The sequence below is a fragment of the Cricetulus griseus genome (assembly GCF_003668045.3).
Source record: "Cricetulus griseus strain 17A/GY chromosome 1 unlocalized genomic scaffold, alternate assembly CriGri-PICRH-1.0 chr1_1, whole genome shotgun sequence".
NCBI lineage: Eukaryota > Metazoa > Chordata > Mammalia > Rodentia > Cricetidae > Cricetulus > Cricetulus griseus.
Window position 1 is genome coordinate 1927954 of NW_023276807.1, and position 23191 is coordinate 1951144.

At 39.3% G+C, this 23191-nt stretch overlaps 1 protein-coding gene across 2 annotated transcripts in view; it reads right to left on the reverse strand.

Moving 5' to 3' along the window:
- P4ha1 (prolyl 4-hydroxylase subunit alpha 1) overlaps nt 1-22945 on the reverse strand; it is a 56422-nt gene extending 33477 nt beyond the window's left edge. For both annotated transcript variants that reach the window (XM_027388332.2, XM_027388333.2), the window contains exons 1-4: nt 22810-22945; nt 6052-6154; nt 4136-4232; nt 1927-2078 (exon numbers count right to left, since the gene is read on the reverse strand). In XM_027388332.2, the coding sequence (XP_027244133.1) occupies nt 1927-2078; nt 4136-4232; nt 6052-6127 (325 nt within the window). In that variant the 5' untranslated portion in view covers nt 6128-6154; nt 22810-22945. The remainder of the gene's footprint in view (nt 1-1926; nt 2079-4135; nt 4233-6051; nt 6155-22809) is intronic.
- Nucleotides 22946-23191: the final 246 nt, after the last annotated feature.

A 23191-nucleotide genomic window follows, 5' to 3' on the forward strand; every position in this document is an offset into this window, starting at 1 on the left:
TCTGGCTCCTATGTTTCTTATGCATCAAAACAAAACCTAATATACTGCTTAAGTTTTGCCAAAGAAAAAGAGAAAATGTATATGTGATTATAGATATGTTATACTATATATAACATATTATATGTAATATAATATTCTATTGCTATAATTGTTTTATATTATATGTAAAACATAACTATTTACAGTAGTGACTTTGTGTTATTAAAGTTTTAAATCACATTTTGATTTTGTTTTTTTTAAAAGAGTGCTTATAATCCATTCTCCTTAGAAACTATATAGTTATCAAGTAATTTGTTAGTTTGATTTTAATATATTTTATATAAATCCTGCAGTGTTTGTGTCTGTCAAGGAAAGGGTCCTGAGGATAGGACCCAGGGATTTGTGCATTTTAGACAGGTTCTCCTTCCCTCCCCCTCCCCCCATACATATATAGGTTTTCTTGGTCTTTTGTTTGGTGTGTGTGTAGAGACAAAAGGAATATTTCCTTATAAATGGTCTCAGCTGTCAATAGAGTGGGAAAATCTGCTCATGGTAAAAAAGTATCCACCAGCATTTGCCATTATTTTTCATGGTCTTATAGGTAATAGTGTTCCTTACTTACCCACAGGAGACTCACTGCAAAACTTTTAGTAGTTGAAAACTTTATAGACTGCTTTTTCTTTTACATGCATATACACAAGTTTAGTATCTTTTCTAGCTAACAGAGATGCTCATCATGCATCATGAGCATAGCTTTTGTAATCTGTGGTGTAACAGCAATACTATGAAGAATTTTTTTCCTTGTTCATAATTTAATGAATATAAGACCTTTAATCCCAGCACTCGGGAGGCAGAGGCAAGCGGATCTCTATGAGTTCGAGACCAGCCTGGTCTACAAGAGCTAGTTCCAGGACAGCCACCAAAGCCACAGAGAAACCCTGTCTCGAAAAACCAAAAAAACTTATTCTTACCAAGGATCCTAGCGCTATGTTTTTTCCTTCATTTCTAAGTCAAGAACTATCACTTACAGGAACATACTATTGCTTTTCTCTGACACATCCAAATTGCAGCATCATTATGCTTGCACTTGTGGATCATGTGCTCCAAGGCTACGTAACACTATGAAATGTGAGACCACAACAATGCTCTGAGAACAGAGGGCTCCGAAGGACTAAAGGCAGGGATATGCTGCAAGGAAGGTAGCCTCACATCCCAGTGAACAGAAGAGTTCATCTCACAGTCAGAAAGCCACAAAACTTGCGGGTTCTTGTTTAGTTTTGAAGTTTTCCACACTTTGGAAGGGTGGCCAACTGTAACTACCATGGATAAAGAGACTGTAAGGTTTCTTTACTGCTCACTAACACTGATAAGCAGTCTAGAGAGTATTTTATCTACATAGACAGTTCAGCTTGAATCTTTTTTCTTTCTTTCTTTTTTTTATCAGTCATGCATTTAAAAAATAGTTGAGCTTCTACAGTACACTACAAAATCCCTTTACCTCTTTAAATTTCAGGCTTGGTTTTTTTGTTGTTATCTAGAACACCAATACTCCAGCTACAATTTTATTATTTCATGTACAAAGACTTTTGAGTATTAATATCTATACTTTCAGTTTTGAAAATTTATTGCCTACGTAAAGTAAAATAACCTAAACACAAACTACTGGTTAAATCACAGCTAACACTCCTCTTTGTAATACAACTACCAATGTTTTTACTCTTAGAAGTGAAGTTATATTCCAAATAATTTAATCATTTCTGTAGATCAAAAGGTAAAATCACCCACGCTTGTCACAAGTATTAAAAGTTACTATTTTTTTAAATCAAATGTTCCAGATTTCAATATCTGTGGCCAAACCAAACATACTTGCAATAATTCAATTACAACACAAGCACCTGCTATACTAGGCACTGCATTAGTTTGGTCCTGAAGTCTCTTTAAACTTACCATCTGACATATCCTTGAGGACCAGATTCTCCAGCTCGCTCCATTCAGTGTTCAGACGTTTCATTAACTTGAATGCATTTACAGGATGCCCAACAAACCCTTCTGGATCTTTGGTTGCTGTATTGGTCAGTCGGTCTAACTTCTCTGCCCATCTATAGACGTAAGACATAAAAGTAGTGTACTAAGCCAGGCATGGTGGCACATGCTTTTTCTTTTCTGAAAATAGACTTTTTTTCATACAATATATTCAGATTATAGTTTCCCCTCCTCTAACTCCCCTCCACTTCCCTACCCACCCAAATGTGGCCCATGCCTTTAATCCCAGCTCTCAGGAAGCAGAGGCAAGTGGACCTCTGTGAACTCAAGGATAGTCAGGTCTACACAGAAGGTCCCTCTCCACCTCCTCAAAAAGAGTGTGCCAAGGAAAATCACAGTCAAGTAAAGAACTTAAGCTTTTCATTTAAAGCTACTGCCTACAACTCCTTTTTAAAGTAAAATTATAAAGACTCTCTAAAACACAAGATCTTATAGATAAAAATCTAACTTAACAGAATCAAAACTACAACTATACAACTTTTCTGTTTTATATTATTTTCCCAAATGGAGTATCATCTTAGTCAAAGCTAAAATTTAATCACTCAAAATTTTCATTTCCCTGTAAGTCCTAAAAGGCTAAAATTATTATTATAATAAAAATGAACTGGCCTGCCTAAATTCTGTTACGTATGAAGGTAAAACAACTTAGACTCTAAAACCAAATTTGTATTTCCTCTTGTTTCTTGGTTGTGTATGAGTGTTTTGCCTGCCTGAAGGTATGTTTACCATGTGCATGCCTGGTGCCTGAGGAGGCCAGAAGAGGATATCAGATCTGGAACTGGAGTTACAGACAGTTGTAAGCCACCATGTAGATGCTGGGAATTGAACCTGGATCCTCTGAGAGAGTAGCCTGTTCCCTTAACTCCTGAGCCATCTTTCTAGTCCGGTACACATTTTTTCTTAAAAAATACTGCATCTCACTATGCTGCTACTCAAGCTATCCTTGAATTTCTGGACTCAAGAGATTTCCCTGCTTCATCTCCTGGAGTGTATTGATGCATGCCACTGAGCCTAGCCTCATTTATTATTATTATTATTATTATTATTATTATTATTATTATTGCTTTGTTTTGCTTTTTGAGATAAGGTCTTCCTGTATTATGCAGTCTAGATTGGCCTTCATTGTGATCCTCCTGCCTCTACCTCCCAAGTGCTAGAATTAAATGTGTGCAACCATGTTTGGCTAATTTATAGCAAATGTTTAAACTCTATGTAGAAAATAAGTTTTAAAGCAGAAACATCTAGCAGGTGCACAACTTTAATCCCAGCACTACTCAGCAGGCAGAAGAGGGTCAATCTCAGTGAGTTTCAGGCCAGCCAGTGCTATATAGTAAGACTCTGAAAACACACACAAAAATCAAAAACATCAATACTAAACATTCATTAAACAAAGCACAAATTCTCAATTTAGGATTAACTATAAACCTAAGTCAATAAAATTAACACTCAAGAAAAACCACATGGTTTTTATATTAGACAGCATTAATCATGCTTATCACTGTAAGCTGTACAATGGACTCCCATGAGTAGAACTGGAAAACTACTCCAGCAGGGGGCTTATTTGGGAGATTATGAAAGATACTGGCATGACTTTTCTTCTACACTGTGATGGTTAATCTTGACTGTCAGCATCATTAGATGGAGAAGTACCTCTTTAAATAATAGTTTTGGGTGTACCTGTCAGGTGTTTCCAGAGATGATTAACTGAATGCAGACAGCACCTACATAGGCTAGGGAAGGAGGAAGCCTGCTATCCCCTCCACACTCTGTCTCTGCTCGCTACTGCCAACAGTGGTACGTGCCTGTAATTCTAGTGCTGGGGAGGTGAAAATCAGAAGATCCCTGAAACTTACTGGCTAACTAGCCTTGCCAGGTTAAAAGATCATCTCAAAAAATAAGAAGACAGCAATAGAAGAAGGCATCTACTGTTAACCCTTGGCCTCTACACACAGGTGCACTTGCACCTGCAAACATAAACATGTAAACATAGCTGACACACATGAACAGTGACCCTATGCTTCCTCATTGCATTAGACATTTTAACTGGCTTTCATTTCCACTTGATAATTTAGTGAAGAGGAGAACTAGAGCTATAGTAGAAAAACACACTTACTGTTTTATTTGTTCTAACTTGTCCTCTTCTGCTTTAATATAATCTTTGAGTGATGTCACCAGATCTTTCTCAGTATGGATCAAATCAGTCATCTGGCCTAAACGAGAAGAGAAAGGTATTAAATATCCATCAATACGAATCTTTTAGCTACAGAAGGATTTAACTGGAATAGAACAGATATGTTGTAAAGGATCATTTTCCCCTTTTTTCTCACCAGATAAACCAAAATTAATCCAAATAAAATGCTAATCATGAGATCCAGTTCTAGTTTCTATAACTAATAATTTTGTAAGCTTAGACTATGTTGGAAAATGGTATTTTCATTTACAAATAACACCACTTTCCAAGAATTGCCATTTGCTCTTTACTGCCTCCTCTCTCTTATACCTTACCTTTTGTATTCAAAATTAGTCGGGATCAAATTTTTGATCAAAACACTTAAAAAAGTTGCAAAAATGTTTTAAATTTTTTATTTTTAAAGAGTAAGAGGACTCATTATTTTATATATGGAAATCACATGTTAGAAATATTTATACTTCTGTGTTAGTTCTACAATTTTAAAAGGTTCAAATGGTTAATAGAAAAAAGGGAAACATCTCAACACTTCATTATATATATGAAGTATATAGAGAGGAAATTATAGAAAGCCATAGCTCAAACTTTAAGGCCAAGGGAGCATGGGAGATCTTACAGTCTATGCACTTGGCTCTTTAGAATTCCACCACACACACAAACCCTGTTTTAAACCACATATTTAAACCACATAGCTCTGGCTGTCCTGGAACTCAGTCTGTGTAGACCAGGCTAGCTTTGAACTCACAGAGAATCACCTGCTTCTGCCTCCTTCGTGAATGCTGGGATTAAAGGAGTGGCCACCACTGCCCACCTTTAGCACAATTTTTATAATATTTTTTAAAATTATGATGTGGAAAAAATAACATGTTTACAGTGAAGTAAAAGCAGGTTAGAAAGTAATGTACAGGCCAGGGGTGGTAGCATACACCTTTAGTCCCAGCACTCAGAAGGCAGAAGCAAGCAGATCTCTGTGAGTGCAAGGCCAGCTTGACATACATAGTGAGTTCCAGGACTTCCAAGACTGCACATAGAAACCCTGTCTCAAACATCCAGAAAGAAAGGAGAGAGAAAGTAAGGGAGACAGCGAGAGAAATAAATGTGCAGAATTACTGTGTATCTGCATTAAAATTGTATCTGCATTAATTATGTGTGGAGATTATCACTTTCTTTTTTGTTTTGTTTTTAAAATAGGGTTTCACTATGTAGCCATGGCTGGTCTGGATCTCAGTATGCAGACCAGGCTCAGCTTCAAACTCATAGATATCCACCTGCCTCTGCCTCCAATCCTGGTATTAAAGTCATGCACTGCCACACCCAACTAACAATAACTCTTTGGTATGTTTTTTTCTAAATTTTCCTATGTTTCTAAGCATAAAACACCACTTTTGCAATCAGGAAAAATTAATTTAAAGGAAACAAAGTCAGATAGTACTATAGTTGCTGCCCAGGCACTGGACTCTTACAGTGTACTCAATAAACTATTTTTTTAAGAAGGAAGAAAAGCAGACAAACATAACTGAATCTTTTTTTTTTTTTAACTGCCTGTTTAGACAGGCAAAGGGTAAACCAAGGTTAGTCTTCAGGAATATAGTGCATTAGTTTTACTAATTTAAAACCACAAAAGTGCCGGGCGTTGGTGGCGCACACCTTTAATCCCAGCACTTGGGAGGCAGAAGCAGGAGGATTTCTGTGAGTTTGAGGCCAGCCTGGTCTCCAAAGCGAGTACCAGGATGGGCTCCAAAGCTACACAGAGAAAACCTGTCTTGAAAAATCAAAAAACTACAAAAGCATTTAAATTTTAAAATGTAAAGCACAGTAAGTTATAAATGGCAAAGACTTACCAATTGAAGTAAAAAAGCCTGGATGGGCTGAAGACTGAGGAAGTAGAATCCCTATCATTAAAACACACCAGATCATCTTGGAAGACTTCTCAGGTTCACACACCTACAAGAACAACATGGCAGTTAGTCTCCAGGCTAGAACTGATGCTGATTTTTATAAATCAATTTAATAACAGCTAATTTGTGATTTTAACAGTTAGATGTCCCCATTAGAGAAAAACTTCAACCCACTTGTTTTCCTGTTACTATTTCAAGTAGAGCAACTAAACAGTTGTGGTTTTGTTTTTTTTTTTTATTTTTGGTTGTGAGCCTAGCCTTTAACAGCTTAGCCATCTCTCCAGCCCTAGTTGTGGTATTTTTTAAAGATTTATTTTTATTATCCTTAATTGTATGTGTACACTGTATAGTTATGCATACAAGTATGGGTGTCCTTGCAGGCCAGAGACATCAGATTCCCAAGAGCTGAAGTTACATGCTGTTGTGAGCCACCAGATATGGGTGCTGGGAATAGAACCTGGGTCCTCTGGAAGAGCAGAAAATGTTCTTAACAGCTGAGCCATCTCTCCAGTCCCAGCTGTGGCTTTTTAAATGGCATGAAAAATAGTTTTCCCTTTGATCTAGATCTAAAACATGAATTTCCCACAAAAACATACTTTAAATATCACCAATATATTACTGCATAGACCAAGCTGTCCTCGAACTCAGAGATCTGTCTGTCTCTGCCACCTGAATGCTGGAATTAAAGGTGTGCACCACCACTGCCAGGCTCCCAAGTATGGTTCTAAACTTTAAATTCAAAGTTGTGGATTTGGAGGTGATAAAAATGTTCTAAAATGGAGGTGACTATTTCATAACTCTGAAAGTGCTGAGTCATGAATGATGAAAGAGAATTGTATGGTATATTAATTTAAAACAGATGAAGCTATGTTATTTTTTGTTTGTCTGAGACAGAGTCTCATGTATCCAGGCTGGCCTTGAACTTACTATGTAGCCAAGAATGATCTAGAACTTCTGATCCCAATAACTGGGCATGTACCACCATGCCCTGTTTATGTGGTGCTGGAGATGGAACCCAAAGCATAATAAGTACTGCATCAACTGAGCTTTCCCCCTCAACCACAATGCTATTATTTTAAGTTGTGGAGAATACCAGGAGAATTAACAGCCCTATACATTTAAGTTAGTAATTTTTCTTAAAGACACAGTTTTGAGGGTTAGCTTTGGAGAAAGGTAGTTTTGCTGTTATTATTTGTTTTGTTTCTATTGTTAGGAAAGGCTAACTTCTCTTACTACTACCGTGTTCTATGTTTAAAAAAAACAAAAACACCCAAGCCTAGCACACAGCTAGCTGTGACTTTCCTCTAATTTCAACCTTGTAACAAAGCCCTTGCTTTTCTTCTTTTGTATGTGATGCACCTGTGTGCATGTGTAGCCTGAAGTTGACACCTGACATCTCTCTAATCACCCTCTACATTATTCATTGAGGCAGGCTCTTTCAACCAAACCCAAAGCTCACTCATGAGGCTAGTCCCTGTAGCCAGCTTGCTCTAGGGATCAGGTCTTTGCCATCTAAGGTTGAAATCACAGGCAGACTGTCACACCCACTTGACATACTACCTGCATTCTGGGATCTGAACTCTGGTCTTCACAGTCTTTAAACAGAGTCTCTCACCACCACTGCCTTCTGTCTTTTTTCACTGTCCCTGAGAGCAAATAATCTTCTCTAGTGAGGACTACTCATGATAAAGAGGGTATTAAGTAACCACTGAACGGTTCTGCCTTGCTTCACCAACTGCCCTAGCACTCTTCCTCCTCCCCTACCAAAAACATGGGCTTTCTCATTGCTTTACAGCCCAGTACATTACATCACTACTTGCTTCAGAAGCAGGTTCCCATCACTTAGGCTGACTTGGCAACCTGTTCTTGTAGGCATTTCTCTGATCTTTCCCATGTGAATTTGCCTAAACCAACAGGCTTTTCAGAGGCCTAACAAAGCCCCTATTTCATAAAAGCTGAAAAGTAACTTCACCCTTAAGTTGAATCTCAATAAAAATATATCATCCCCATAAAATGGCATTCTGGAAGAACTCCTATATCTCCTCCCTTAAATTTGCTACAAATTTCCAGATACTTCCAGAACCACACAGTGGTGAAATACAGTTTTCTTGGCTGCCTTACAGTGATCTGGGGAAAGCTTCTAGAATGTAGCAGATGCAGGCACTTCCTCTCTTGGGCTCCTGCCAACACACAAGGCGTTTTCAAAACATCAGGCTGTCTGAAGAGTCTAGAATTTTCTCAGTGTTTAATGATTTCTGCCATAATTTTCTTAATGAGTAAATGCTATTTCCAGAAGAAAATTACACATGCTTTGATTATATTAACAGAAGACTAATCACAAGTATTGTGTACATTTTTAACTCTTATGATAAAGTTTCGATCTGTCAGGTAAGATATTTTTCATTACTAAGATATTTTGTCATTAAAGACTCTTTGTTACTTGACATTGTCTTTAAACCTCACAATAAATCGAGTCATTAGCTTACAGAAACAACTAAAAAGCAGCTTTAAAATGGCATTTTTCTTCCAGTAACTATTTTTTTAACTTTTCCATTTAAAAAAAAATATATTGTTTTAGATTTAAATGTATGAATGTTTTTCTGTGTGTGTGTGTGTGTGTGTGTGTGTGTGTGTCTGTCTGTCTGTCTGTCTGTCTGTCTGTCTGTCTGGTGTGTCTCTGTGTGTGTGTGTGTGTGTGTGTGTGTGTGTGTTTGTGTACCATATTCGCACATGGTGCCCTCAGAGGCCAGAAGAGAATGTTGGGAGTCCTTAAAACTGGACTTATGGATGGTTCTGAGGCACCATATAGATGCTAGAAATCAAACCCTAGTCTCCTGTAAGAGTGTCAAAATGCAATAAATTGCTGAGCCATCTCTCCAGCCCCTTTCCCTCTTATTTGTATACGGGTCTTTTGCATGTATGTCTGTGTCACCTGTGTGCAGTGCCTGCAGAGGCCAAAAGAGATCAGCAGATCACCTGAAACTAGAATTTACAGCTGGGACTCAAACACCAGTGGCTCTGGAAGACAGTGCTCTGAAGCCCTGAGCCATCACTCCAGCCCTGAAAAACTATACTTTTAATAACTTTAGAGTCCATATAAAACCCCAAAGTACTAGCAATATAAAGAATAAATGTCTGCTTCTTCAAAATAAATTTTACAAAGATCAAATAGCTACAGTCAAAACAGTGTAACAAAACGAGCTATAAGTTCTCTGAAAGCCAGGAACTTCTAGGCTTAAAAATATGAAAACAGGTGCCAGTAAAATGGCTCAGCTGGTAAGGGACTTGCAGACAAACAGATGACCTGAGTTCAATCCTCAGACCTCACATGGCTGAGAGAGAACTGACTCCTATTAGTTGCCCTCTAGCCTCTATACAAATCACAATACAAGCCTTCTCCCCACAAATTAATTAAAAAATGAAAAGGTGTTAGGTGTGGTGGTAGCACCTTTAAATCCTAGAACTCAGGAGGCAGGGGCAGGTGGAGCTCTGTGAGTTCAAGGCCATTCTTGTCTACATGGTGAGATCCTGTCTCAAAAATAAGGGGCTAGAGGGATATAGCTCAGGGTTTAGAGTTATGTACTGCTCTTACAGAGAATCTGAATTCGATTTCCAGCACCCACACCTGGTACCTCACAACCACCTATAACTCCAGCTCCAGAGAATCCGACTTTTCAGGTCTCCATAGCAGGTACCTGCATACACACACACACTCCTGGGGAAACAACTCAGTGGACAACATGACTTGCCTCACGTGAGGACCTGAGTTTGTTCCCAGAACTGGCGTCTGTAATCCCAGTGCTACTACAGTAAGATAGAATACAAAGACAGGAAAATCCCAAGAAGCTTATAGGATAGATAACCTGTGCACACAACAGCAAACAACAGAAGTCAGGTTACAACACCTGGAGTTATCCTTTGACCTTCAAAACACTCTTGCCTTCGTATACACACACTTGCAGGAACACACATGGGGGAGAGGGCGAGGGAGAAAGGAGAGAAAACACAATCTATCAAAAACCAGATGCTATAAAAATGAATGCTTGTATGGGGCCACTGAGGTAGCCTAGTGGATAAAAGCTGACACCAGCCTGAGTTCACTCCTCAGGACCCACATGGTGGAAGAAGAAAAGTGTCCTCTGACCTCCACAGAAGCACCACGACGCGCACGCACGCACGCACGCACACAAAGTAAATGAAGTGCAATAAATGAAAAATTTAAATGAAACTTTTTTAAAAAATAACTCCTAAGGAGTCCAGACTAAAAAGATGCTAATAGGTAAACTGATAAATTAGAAATTCAAAAGGAAAAACTATGAGTAACAGGGATCATTTCTATAGTTTGTTGCTTAACAACAACAACAAAAAAAGTCAAATTTGTACATTTGTAATTCCAGTGTTTAGGAGACAGAGGCAGAAGAATCAGCAGTTTAAATCCAACCTGAGTTATAAATAGTGAGAAAATTATCAGTATAACATAGTTGTAACTGTTTGTAAGAAGATATGCAGAAGGAACTCATGAGAACAACATTAGGCAACTTTTTTCATATACCCCTGCATATCTTGTTATCATGTGTGTATATATGATGTATGTGTAGGAGTGCACACATGTGTAGGTCACAGGATAACTTGGTGCAATTAGTTTTCTCTTTCAACCTTTACAAGGATCCTGGGGTTCAAACTCAGGTGCTCAGTGCTGTGTGGCAAGTACTTTACTTACCAAACCATCTTGCCACCTATCTATATATTTTTCAGATGTCTTATAGTGTAAATCTATCTGAAGGCAAACCAACTATGAAGTAGTGAACTACACTGTCATAGTGGCATACCTGCCCACATTCTCCTCCTTCCTAGAAACAGAGTCGTAGCCCAGAGCAAACCAATTACTGACCCTCATCCTCACGGACATAATTAAGAAATGGGCTTGTGAATGGGAGAAAGCAGGTCTCATATAATTGCTTAACTCACATATCAACTGGGGCTGAACCTCTGACTGTTTTACCTAGTTCCAAAGGATGTAATCTAGCTTATAAAGGCAAAGTAACACAGACTCAAGTATTTCTAACCACAAGGTCTCTTATTCTTTACCACTGGTGCACTGAATCAGTGAGATAACCCCAATAACTTCCCAATACACCCAAGGAAGCCTCTTATATAACTTTTTTTCCAGGCTATTTTAAATTGGATTTGATCATTTGCAATATAAAGTTCAGGCCTATACAGTATCACTCCAAACAATCAGCAAGACAAGCTAATTATTGTTATATAACTATGGCTCTCAAACTGCCATATAAGAACCATCTAAAGGTCTAAGATAGGCAGGTAATTTTTAAATATATCCAGGTTGCTGGTCTGATGACACTACTCTGAGAGCCACTGGATACAGAAAAACAGAGACCATAAAAACAGGACTCTTTGTTTAAAATGGGTTTTACACTTCAATTTATCTTTCGGAAAAACAGACTCACTCTATGGAATGGTTCTAATCTATTTCAATACTATGTCCCATTTACCCACACTCACTCAACAACCTAAGTGGCATGTTAATAGGTAGCCATAGCTTTATTAATCACAGTTTTTTTAAAGCATAATGATTTTCTTAATTATAATGTCCTACATTTATTTCTACCCTTCAAGTCTGCAAAAGCAAATCACTATAGAGTACTTAAGAGTCAAGCTTCCCAAAGATAATACAGCATTAAGAAAAAGTGGGATGTAACTGTCTTTTGCTCTAAACCTTCAAGTGTAGAATAGAATTTAAATTAGCCAAAGTAAATGTACATCTTATAGTATTTATTTGGTTTTTTAGAGACAGAGTTGTATTATGTAGTCCAGGCTGGCCTTGAATTAATTCTCAGAGATTTCCCTACTCCTGCCTCTGGAGTATTGAATGTATCTCTCCTTAAAAGGAAAAAATAAGTGTCAGGATTCCTGAAAAGACCTGCAAAGAGAGGAAAGAGAGGAGAAGATATAAGGGACAGAAGGAGGAGAAAACAGAAAAGAAAGCCCAAGTAGATTCACATATGCCAAGATAAATTTGGTATTGTAACAATATGAATAATTTCTTGAAAATAATTTATGGGCCTGATGTAGCAGTGCAGACCTGTAATCACAGCACTTATGAGACTAAAGCAGGAAGACTGTCAATCTGAGATCAGTCTGGACTACCACAAAGAGTTCTAGTTAAGTCTAAGCTACATAGCAAAACCATGTATCAAAAAGACAAGGGTTTGATTACTGGTTAAACAGTAGATACATAATTTTTATCACACAATCCTGTAATATACATGTATATTGTATGTTTAGTGTGAATGTTGTATTTTTAAAACAGTTGGGGGTGGGCAGAATAGAAGCAACCTTACTGACGGGCACATTCTCAGGTAAGCCTGAATAAAAATACACTGCTATCTATCTAACACATAACTCTTCTACCATGCTTCTTCCAGGAAAAGTCCAGCTCCATCAGGTCAATCAAACCTATGAAAAGTTTTGGAAAGGTTTTGGAATAATTCTACTACACTGTAAACATTTACAGTGTTATCCGCAGTGATTGAGTTTTCAAGTACAAGTTATTTAATAGATTACTAGAACAGGGCATCTGGCAGATATTTTATTATCCTTTCAGCCTCATATTTTTCTTCTAAAAAAGTTGCAACATTTTAAGAAAATTCCTCTTTCCCAGACACATCACCCAAATCTTAATGGAGATAAAAGAATGCTTGATATTCTAATCTAAACTTTGCCTGACATTAAAATTTTCCACAAGGCTCCTTTTAAGTCTCTCCATGCCTCCCATACTTGTTTCAAAGCTTTTAGAAAGCTCTAGCAGATCTCATGCTAACTGCTCATTCTCCTGGCTTCTGTGTTCACCTTTAATCTTGTGATAGTTTTCACAATCAACAAAAACTCTGCTTCCTAATGAGGCTGCTACAATGTGCTGTGCAATTGGTCTTGGCATGTTTTCCTATTCAAGTAGGACATGTTTCCTAAAACAGCTAAGCAATTGCTAGAAGAACTAGTTGAATTTCTAATCTTCCTTGTAACCCTCATCGAACTGTCATTTGTCTTAACTTTATTCTATAAATTTCCATCATGCTTCTGATTTTTTAATTAAAAAATTTTAGGAATCATTATTGAGTTGGTATTGTTCTTTTTTTAGACTGCCTATTTTATTTTATTTTATTTTATTTTATAGACAGGGTCATTCTTTGTAGCCCTGGCTATCCTGAAACTCATTCTGTAGACCAGGCTGGTCTTAAACTGTGTCTACCTGAGTGCTGGAATTATAGGCATGTCCACCACATCCGGCTTAGACTGCCTATTTTACTTTTTTCAGATTTTTTTTATTTGAATTAGAAACAAGATTGTTTTACATGACAATCCCAGTTCCCTTCTCCCTCCAGTCCTCCCCTATCATCCCACCCCCCAACTAAAACCCTACCTATCACATATTCTTTCTGTTCCCCCTGGATGGTGAGGCCTTCCATAGGGTGTCATCAGAGTCTATCATATCCTTTGGGATAGGGCCTGGGCCCACGCCTGGGCCGACTGCCTATTTTAAACTAAACAACAGATTTTTGTCATTGTTTTAAGCACCTTAGGAACACAGGTATTTCCTGCCAGGTGTGGTGTCACTCACCCACAATTCAAGTATTCAAGTAACTAAGATTATGAGGAGTTCTAAACCAACCAGCCCAAGGGGGGGTGTGGGTGTGTGTGTGTGTGGGTGGTGGGTGGGTGGGTGGGTGGGTGTGGGTGTGTGTGTGTGTGTGTGTGTGTGTGTGTGTGTGTGTGTGTGTGTGTGTCCTATCTCAAAGCATACCTTTCCTAATGTAGGAAAAAAGTCAGACTTGTTTTTCCGGGATAGAGAACCTAAAAAAACTAAGTAGTATTAGGAGCATTCTAAATAAATAAGATCCATCAATAATGTCTACTTTATTTGGTGGCCTTTTAATAGGCAGGAGAATTAAGTATGATGTTAAAACATGAGGCTAAAAATGACCATCACCAAATAATTTAAAAAGCAGTACTTCAGGGCTGGAGAGATAATTCAGCAGTTAACAGCACTGGCTGTTTTTCTAGAGGAACCGGGTCTGATTCCCAACATCCATATGACCACTTGCTGTTGTCTGTAACTACAGCCCCAGGGGATCCGACACCCTCTTCTGGCCTTTTCAGACACTATACATATGGTGTACAGACACTGACACATAAAATAATTAAAAATGCCTTAGGCTTATAAAAACAACAACAAACCCATGTAATTTAAATTAAGGCACTTAGGATGGTGTCAGGCACACAGAGGACACTTAAGAAATGCCAACAGTAGGGCAGAACTGACAGCTGAATTTGTTACCAAGGTGTCTTGAGGGACACAGAACGGAAAAACAAAGAGGCCAACTCAACACTCACTAGAAGTCAGATGTAGACTCTACAAAGAGTGGAAGGAGGCTGTGGAAAGGAAGAAGGAAAAGAAACAATTACATATGCAGTATCTGACATTGCTTATGACCTGCTATATAAAAACAGTAACGTCTTCTAAAATGTCTTATACAGATAAAATAAAGATGCCAGGTGCTGTGGCACACACCTGAAATCCCGGTCCCAGGAGGTAGAGGCAAGAGGATCAACCAAGAGTTTGGGGCCAACCTGGTCTAAATAGTTAGTTCTGAGCCAGTTGGAGAGACACAGTTGAGACCTTGTCTCAAAACAACAAACAAAAACACCAGCAAATAAGAAAATAAGCAAATAGGAAAAGAGCTAATAATCCCTGTGCTCAGAACATTGAACCAGTAGACCTGAGTTTGAGGTTCACCTGAACTACAGAGTCCACAGTTGCCAGCCTGAACTAACAATAAGATCCTGTCTCAAACAAACAAACAAACAAACAAAAAAACCCTACATACAAAGACCCCCACACACACACACTTTTGCATATGATTAAGCAACTGTTCCAGACTTCCCAGTATTGATTTGCTGTTTAGTTTGCCAAAACTGAACTGAGCTGAATGTGGTGCCATTTAAGCAGCTGAGACAGGATAATTTTGAGTTCAAGGCAGTCTGGTCTATGACTCGGTCTCAGAGTTCCCTTTTTTTTTTTTTTTTTTAATTGGCCATGTTTGTGTGTGAAGTCTATTTTGTTCACTGACTATCTTTTTCTAATGCCATACTGTTTGGAGTATGGTGGCTCTTCTCAAGTGTTTTCACTTTACCCAACAATTTCAGATCAGCTTGTCAGTTTCTGTAAGCATACAGCTGGGATATAGGTTGGTGTGAGAAGAATGAGAATCTTAATATTCAGTCTTCCAATCCATGAAGATGGTATAACCAAAGTTTTGTAACTATCATATACTCACCTTGTACATAATTCTGTGAAGTTGCAAGTTTCTGGTATTATTAAGATGGTAATTTTTCATTTAATCACCAGTTGCTCAGTACAAGTTAATACAACTGACCATTGTATATTACAGGACTTTCTATCCTGTAAACTTGCTGAATGCACTCATTTGGAGGACTTTGCTTTTTGTAACAGAATCACATGTAGCCCAGGCTGACCTCAAGCTCACCATGCAGCAGACAATAACCTTGAAACTCCAAATCTTCCTGCCTCTCCTTCCCATGTGCTGGAATTGCAGGCACAAGCCCTCTAAAGCTACTTAAAATTATCTTTCAGATCTTTTTTATAGCTATGTTGTCTAAGAACAGTGACAATTGTTACCTCTTAAAGCATATTGTTAAAAAAACAGACAAGCCAACAACTGGAGGGAAACTATTTCCTTATGATTTATATTCTAGTTTTTCTGCTCCTAGATATTAACCTGGGGAGCAGAAGCATATGCCTCTAATAATGATGTTTACACAAAAGCTCACGCAACACAACACAAAAAATGAACCAACTGTCCATCAAAATACTATTCAATAAAAAGGAATGTACATAAAACAACATGAATAAATGCCAAAACAGTCAATGCTAACTGTAAGTAGTCAGACTCACACCTCCCCCACACAAAATTACTTTACATTAATACCCTAAAACCCACAAATGAATCTTAAGTCACATAAAGGAATGGTCTCTAAGATCAGGAAACAGAGAGACCTCAAAGATTGAAAAGAAAAGAAAATTCAGAGAACTGGGTATAGTAATCCCAGCACTTAAGAGGCCTCAGCAGGAAGATGCTGAATTTGTGGTCAGCCTAGGCTACATATTGAGAGATTCTGTGTCAAGCAAACAAAAATGGACAAAACAAAAACAAAAAACAGTCACTCACTACATTTCAATACAGTGCTACAGCATGTGGCCTACATTCAAAAAGAGGTGAATTTTCTTTGTAAAATAAAACAATCTGAGGACTAAAAAGAGATTAAGGTAAAGCTCTAGGCAGCTGGCATCACAATTGCTAACTTGAGGCAACTTTGTCTTTTGAAGGAGGTGCAAAATAATCCAGATAACAATTCATGATTAGAAAGCTTAATTATTCAGACAATAAAATCAGGGACTGAGGTAAAGAATGTTATAAAAATGTATAATCAGAAAAGCAAAATAGATTAACATAAAAGATAGTGATAAAAAACTTACATAGGTTACAGTTATTCACTTCTCTAAAGTCCTTATAAAGCACCTTCTTCCAACAATTTGCTTATAGAATTCATTTCTGTAATTATTGTAATTAAAATTCAGAATTGCCAGGCAGTAGAGGTACAGGCCTTTAATCCCAGTACTGGGGAGGCAGAGGCAGGCAGATCTCTTGAGTTCGAGGACAGCCAGAACTAAATTGAGAAATCCTGTACAGAAGAAAAAAAAAAAATCAGTTTTCCTTCCTTGGGTCTACTTTCTATGGTTTCAGTCACCTATGGTCCACTGTGGTTCACAAAGATTGCCATAGGGCTGGGAAGATGGATCAGTAGGTAAAGGAAACTGCCATCAAGATCCCACACGGAGCAAGAAGAGAGCAAACTCCCAAAATTTGTCCTCTAAGGTCTGGAAAGAATTTGGCAAAACACTTCTGTGAGTTCGAAGCCAGCCTGGTCTACAGAGCGAGATCCAGGACAGACTTCAAAGCAATACAGAGAAACCTTGTCTCAAAAAACCAAAACAAACAAACAAACAAACAACCAGTACATCACCTGAAGTTTCTGATCCCCGCCCACTGGGAGTCTTGAAAGGCAGCTCCTATGGACAACTACGAAACGTTCTTCTAGTTGATGCATCATGCAATACTTAATAAAGCTTCTTTTCTCTTTGAAAAGATCCATATATTTTTATTCTATATGCATTTTGTTGGTGCACATTGTGCATGAAGTGCCCTCAGAGGCCAGAAGAGGGCCTTGTATCTACAGATGGCTTTGAAAGTTTATAGGGTGCTACAAAAGAAATCTGGGTCTTCTGGAAGACCAGCCAGTGTACCCAACAGTTATAATGACTTATAGTTATCAACTGTTTGTCCTCTTTTTCAATCAAGTTCCCAAGATGAGGAAAAGACACAGTTACTTAAGAACACATATACTAGTACTAAACACATAATTCAGCATCTAAGAGCATGTTGCTCTTACAGAAGACCAAGGTTTGATTCTCAACACTCATATGGTGGCTCTGTAACTCCATTTCCAAGGGTTCTGACCGCCACGCCTTTTCTGGCCTTTGCAGGGACAGCACACAAAGATATTTTTACAGGCAAAACTCCCATACACACACAATAAACATAATACATTTTTAAAAGATCACATATACTAGAATAAAAGAAAATGAATTCAGTTGCAAAGGATGTGAATGACTCCAAATATGTAGATTCATTCAGAACTTAATTCATTTTTAATATGGAGTAAAATAACAGCATCATGTTGGCAGATGACATAACTTTCATGTTTTATGAAACACTTTCTGTAACTAATGATTTTCCCCCAGGCTACCAACAATTTAACAATGTTCATTAGGCTGAGGATATAGCTCAGTAGCAAACTTCCAGCTTGTCATGTACAAGGCATTAAATTTGATACCTAACAACACCAATTTTTTAAATTAAATAATAATGATCAAGTCTATTATAACTACTAAGACCTTCAGTGCAATGCTGAAATTATTTCTAAATATGCTGTTTGCATTACCCCAGGCAGGCAGACTAGTTATCAAGGATAGAGTATTATGAAACCATGAATCAAGAGGACAGACAACCTGCAACCAACCCACATCCAAGTCCTAGTTTTGCCACTTACTATATTAACTAATAGATGAGACCTTTTTGAGTCTTTTATTTATAAAATGGAGCTGGCCATAAAAGTACCTCACAGAATTTCCTTAAAAGCGAAGTTCTAGGACACAGGGAATATGGCTCAGTGGAAAAAGTACTTTCTTAGCACGCATACAATCTGGGTTGGATCCCCAGCATAGAGGAAGGAGAGCCTAGCAGTATAGACAGGTTATATATGTGTATATAAAACTACATAGTGATTTCCAGGACAGTCAGGGCTACACAGTGATGAGACTTTGTTTCAAAAGTAAATAAAAAGTATTTTCTGCAGCACTTTCTACATTATTTTAGGACCCAGTACAATTATTGATTTTTGTGATTTGGATATAGTTTTATACCCAAAAGGTTCATCTGTTGGAAGCTTAGTTCCCCAGTGTGGTTGTAGAAGGGGAGTGAGTGGGTGGAAAGACATAAAGGCATGCAAGTGGGAGGTGCAGAATCACTATCGGGAGTCAGGTCTTTGTCCTTCTCATATGTGAACTCAGGTTTCTAGGCTTGGTGACAAGTGTCTTTACCCCCTGAGCTATCTCATCATCTGAATGGTAGAAGTTTTAACGTGTCATTGTTTAAATTTCATGTGTATGAACATTTTGGCCACATGTATGTATTGCAGCACATGCATGCCTGGCACCCACAAATGTCAGAAGATCTCTAGAACTGCAGTTACTCAGCCCCCATGTGGGTGTTGGGAATCAAACCCAGGTCCTCTGCAAGAGTAGCAAGTGCTCTTCACCACTGAGCCATCTGCCCAGCCCTAGTGGCAGAACTCATAAGAGGCGAGGACTAAATGGGGGGAGGTCAGGTCACTGGGGACACCATTCTCAGAAGGGACTAATGAAGTGGCTAAATTACTGGAACACCACTCTTAGAAGGGATAATGCTGCTCCAGGGTTCCCTCCGACTGGACTGTTAGGGAATGCGAACCATACTCCCGAACCTACCTGGCTTCCCTTTTTATCCCATGACAACTTTCAAATACACTCTTACCATCGTGAGGCCATCACTAGTGCTGATCACAAGTCACAGCCACATTTGTAATACTTTCAGATTCATGAGCTAAACAAAACTCTTTTCTTTACATATTATCCAGCCTTGAGCATTTTGTTATAACAATAGAAAAATTATTAATACAAGGCTGGGCATGATGGAATATGCATTTAAACCCAGCATTTGGGAGGCAAACATAGGCTGATCTTTCTGAGTTGGAGGGAAGTTCCAGGTCAACCATGGCTACAATAGTGAGAACCTTTCTCAAAAATACTTAATTAATTACAGAGATGAAAAGAAAACCAGGTAAAGTTAACTGCAACCATCCAAATAAATGAAACAATCACTAAATTATAGTCTTCCCTTTATACTATTTATAATAAATAGCTCAAATGTACAATACCAGAAGCATGATATATTAATTTGATTTAATATTACTGAGAAAACTGTAAACCACCAAAACATGGACACATTCACAAAAAGCAGGAAGCAGAAGGAATCTAAGGCAGAATTTATTCTGATAATAGTTACGTAAGAAGCATGAGTCTTAGTACTGTATTTTTAGCCGACATCCAGCTAATTATACCAACAGTCATCCTGAGCATCCAAAGGAAAATAGAAAGAGGAATTTGCTTCAAAATTAGGGTACTATAGAATAGTATCCTAAATGAGAATCTTTTTAAATTTTCTAGATTTTTATTCGGGCATAATATCTATTTGGCTAAAAGAAAACTAATGATAGGATAGCTTCAACCTATATAAAAACATTTCACCAAATATAAACACAAGTGTTAGCTGATTTCACATATGTAAGTACCCATTTATTTGGCTTGTATCATATATGCATGTATTTACACATACAAGCCACAAATGGTTGAATTGTAAGATTTAAGATCTTACCACAAGAGAGGCAATAAAATTCAATGTCAAAGACCATTCGAGTTATTTTGCTTATTCCCATGCTTACATCACCTTCAGAGCATCACAATATTGGGGGGAGAGGAAGGACAAGATATGATATACTTTCATTGACTCACAAAATTCTGAGGACCTATTTTGTTAAAAACACTTTCAGCAAAAGTTTACTAGAGCCATCTACATACTTGAATGAAGCTGACACATGCTCATTTCAACTTTCTGAAATAGTCAAGAAAGTCTGCCTCAAGAAGCCTAAATATTCTTAAATAGTAGCTTCACATCTCTTATTTTTTTAGGGATTCTTATAATGGAGTTAATAGATGGGGCATAAAATGGTATATAAAGTTATACAGAAACATGTGTATTTGTATTTTCTTATTTAGGCCCCCACCTTTCTCTAGACTTTCAAGGGGTTTCACGGCCTCAAAATAGGTTGAAAACCATTCTGGATCTCATAGATTATTCTAAGAATAATAATTATACCCAGGTTAGTCATTTATTAAAAACAAAGCATTCCTTCCATAGAAACTAAGGTTCACAAACTTTATGGCTGTCCCAATTCTTACCACATCCCTGGCATGAAAAATACTGCTTGTCAATATATAACTCATTCTGCAGCTACAGAAAAATAGTAGGATCTCCCTACCAAAGCTAAGATTCATCTTCAACATAGGTGACCTGAAGCTTTTTCTTTCAATATTTATTCTTTATAATAATTGCAATACCTACTTTTCACCTTCTTTGCTAGCTTAGTTACCAATCAATAAAATGGCCAATCCTTTTTTTATCACAGTCCCTGTTTCCAGTCCTTCCAAACAAAACTCAGTTAAGTATAACAGTGGAAACTGCTTCACCCACCTAAAGGAGGAGCAGCCCTTTCCTCAGTCAGTAAATCCAAAAGGCATTTGCCCTCAGAAAAGCACCAGACACAAATTCCAAAGCCAAACTGCCATAATCTTTTAAAGTAATAATAATAAAAAAATCCAGCTTCCTACAGAAAGAAAAGGTAAAACTTCAAATTCATATTTAAGGTTCTGAAATGACTCAGTCTAAGAAAAATCAAAGGCTAAGGAGAAAAAAGAAATCACGGCTATTCATATTTCAAATTAAGACAAAAAATTCAAGTTTGTTCACTCTCAGCTTCTTCACTACTTTCTGCTTTAAAAAAATCTTATTTTCTCCATAGAAATAATCAAAATAACCCTTTTATGTGTTTTTAAAACTAATTTCCAATGCAGGCTTGATTTTTTAAATGTGACTATTTTAGGAAAAGACTAGCTCCATTCATAAGCTACATCTAAACCTGAGAAGGGAAATACGTTTTTTCCCTCAACCTTAAAAAAAAAAAAAAAAAGGCAAAAAGTTGATGAAAGAACACTACTGCCACGTCTCCCCCTTCCCCCACTCACGTAGTGGCTATTCCATCCCTCCAGAGCGCATTCCAAGGAAAAGTCCAAGAGCCACAGCTCTCAGAGAAACAGTTAAGTTGAAATTGCAAGTTCCTTTTAATTTTTTTTTCCATATCAATTCCTAAAAGAGGACCCAGAAGCTTCTCCGTTCCTCATAGGCAACGGTACAAAACTCCAAGTCCTCATTCTGTGCGGTCCTCCGCTCAAGATGTTGGCGTCTCAAAATCGCATCTGTATTAAGTTCCCGCTCTTGACAAAGTCTCACATTCGTCGTACCATCCTCACCCTCACACTAAACATCCATCTGGGGGCCAATCACAAAACTCAATTTAAAATTCTCACACAGCCCTGGAAGGTTTGACTGAAATGGACTGACTTTTCGACCCTACAGAGGGAGGACGAAAAAGGGGGTGGGGGGTGAGTGAAACGAAGGGGAGAGAGGGGGATATAGAGACGGGATTCATGCCTCCTTAAGTGATTCACCGGGATGAAGACGGAAGGAAGAAGCCAGCTTCCCCAACAGTGTGTGTGAATGACAGCCGCTGCTCAGCTCCAGCAACTAACCTCCCCGGGCTATGTCTATCTAACTGCTGAGACAGCACCGACAGCGACGCGCCGCAGACAAGTTCAGCCCTAACTTTTCAGTAGGTCCCGCTTCCCAAAAAGCGAAAAGAAAAGGAAAAAGCAAAAGCAAAAAAAAAAAAAAAAAAAAAAAAAGGCCGAGTGCCTCGGCGCCGCAAGCCTCCCCCGTGGCCACATGCTAACCATCTGCGGCTGTGGCAGCCCCAGACCCCGGCCCGCCCTCGCCTTCCCCCAGCTTTGGAGGGAGGACCAGGTGCCGCTGGCGACACCAGTCAACAGGGAGGCTGGCTGCCCGGGATGGAACATTCAAGAAGGTCCTAGTCCCGGGGCGGGGCAGAAGCTGCTGCAGCCCCAGCCAGAGGCAGGACGGGGGCGGCGAGGGAAGCCGGGGGAGCGGCGGGGAGGCTGGGCCTCGGGAGTCCGCGCGGGGCCGAGTCCCCTCGCAGAGAGCCGGGGGGCGGCGGTGGGAAGGGCAGAGCCCCCGCCGCCAAGAGGGAAGGGACCCCCCGGCTGCTCGCGGGGACCCGGCACCGCTCCCCAAGGTCGGAGGAGCGCCTCACCTGGACAGCGGGCCGTGAGGGCGGCGACAGCTCGGCTCCCGTTGGTCCTGTCGGGTCCTGTCGCCTGCGCTCGGGCCGCTACCACCCCGTTACCCACGGCCTGCCGGCGGTGCCACTGGGCGGCAGAGGGAGCCCGTCAGCCCTTTTATATCCCCAGGCTTGCGCCGGCGCGCCGGGAACGGGGCGGCCGCGGCCCTCGCTACGTGCGCTCGGTCACACCCGCGCCCTCGCCACTGCGCAGGCGCGCGCCGCCGGTCTCCCACCCACCCGGAGTCGCCCCGGACCGGGGAGTTCCAGGCCCAGGCAGGCCCACGCGAGGGCGCAGTGCGCCTGCGCAGAGCTCCCGCCACGCCGCCGTCACCGTGGTTACCACGGAGGGTTT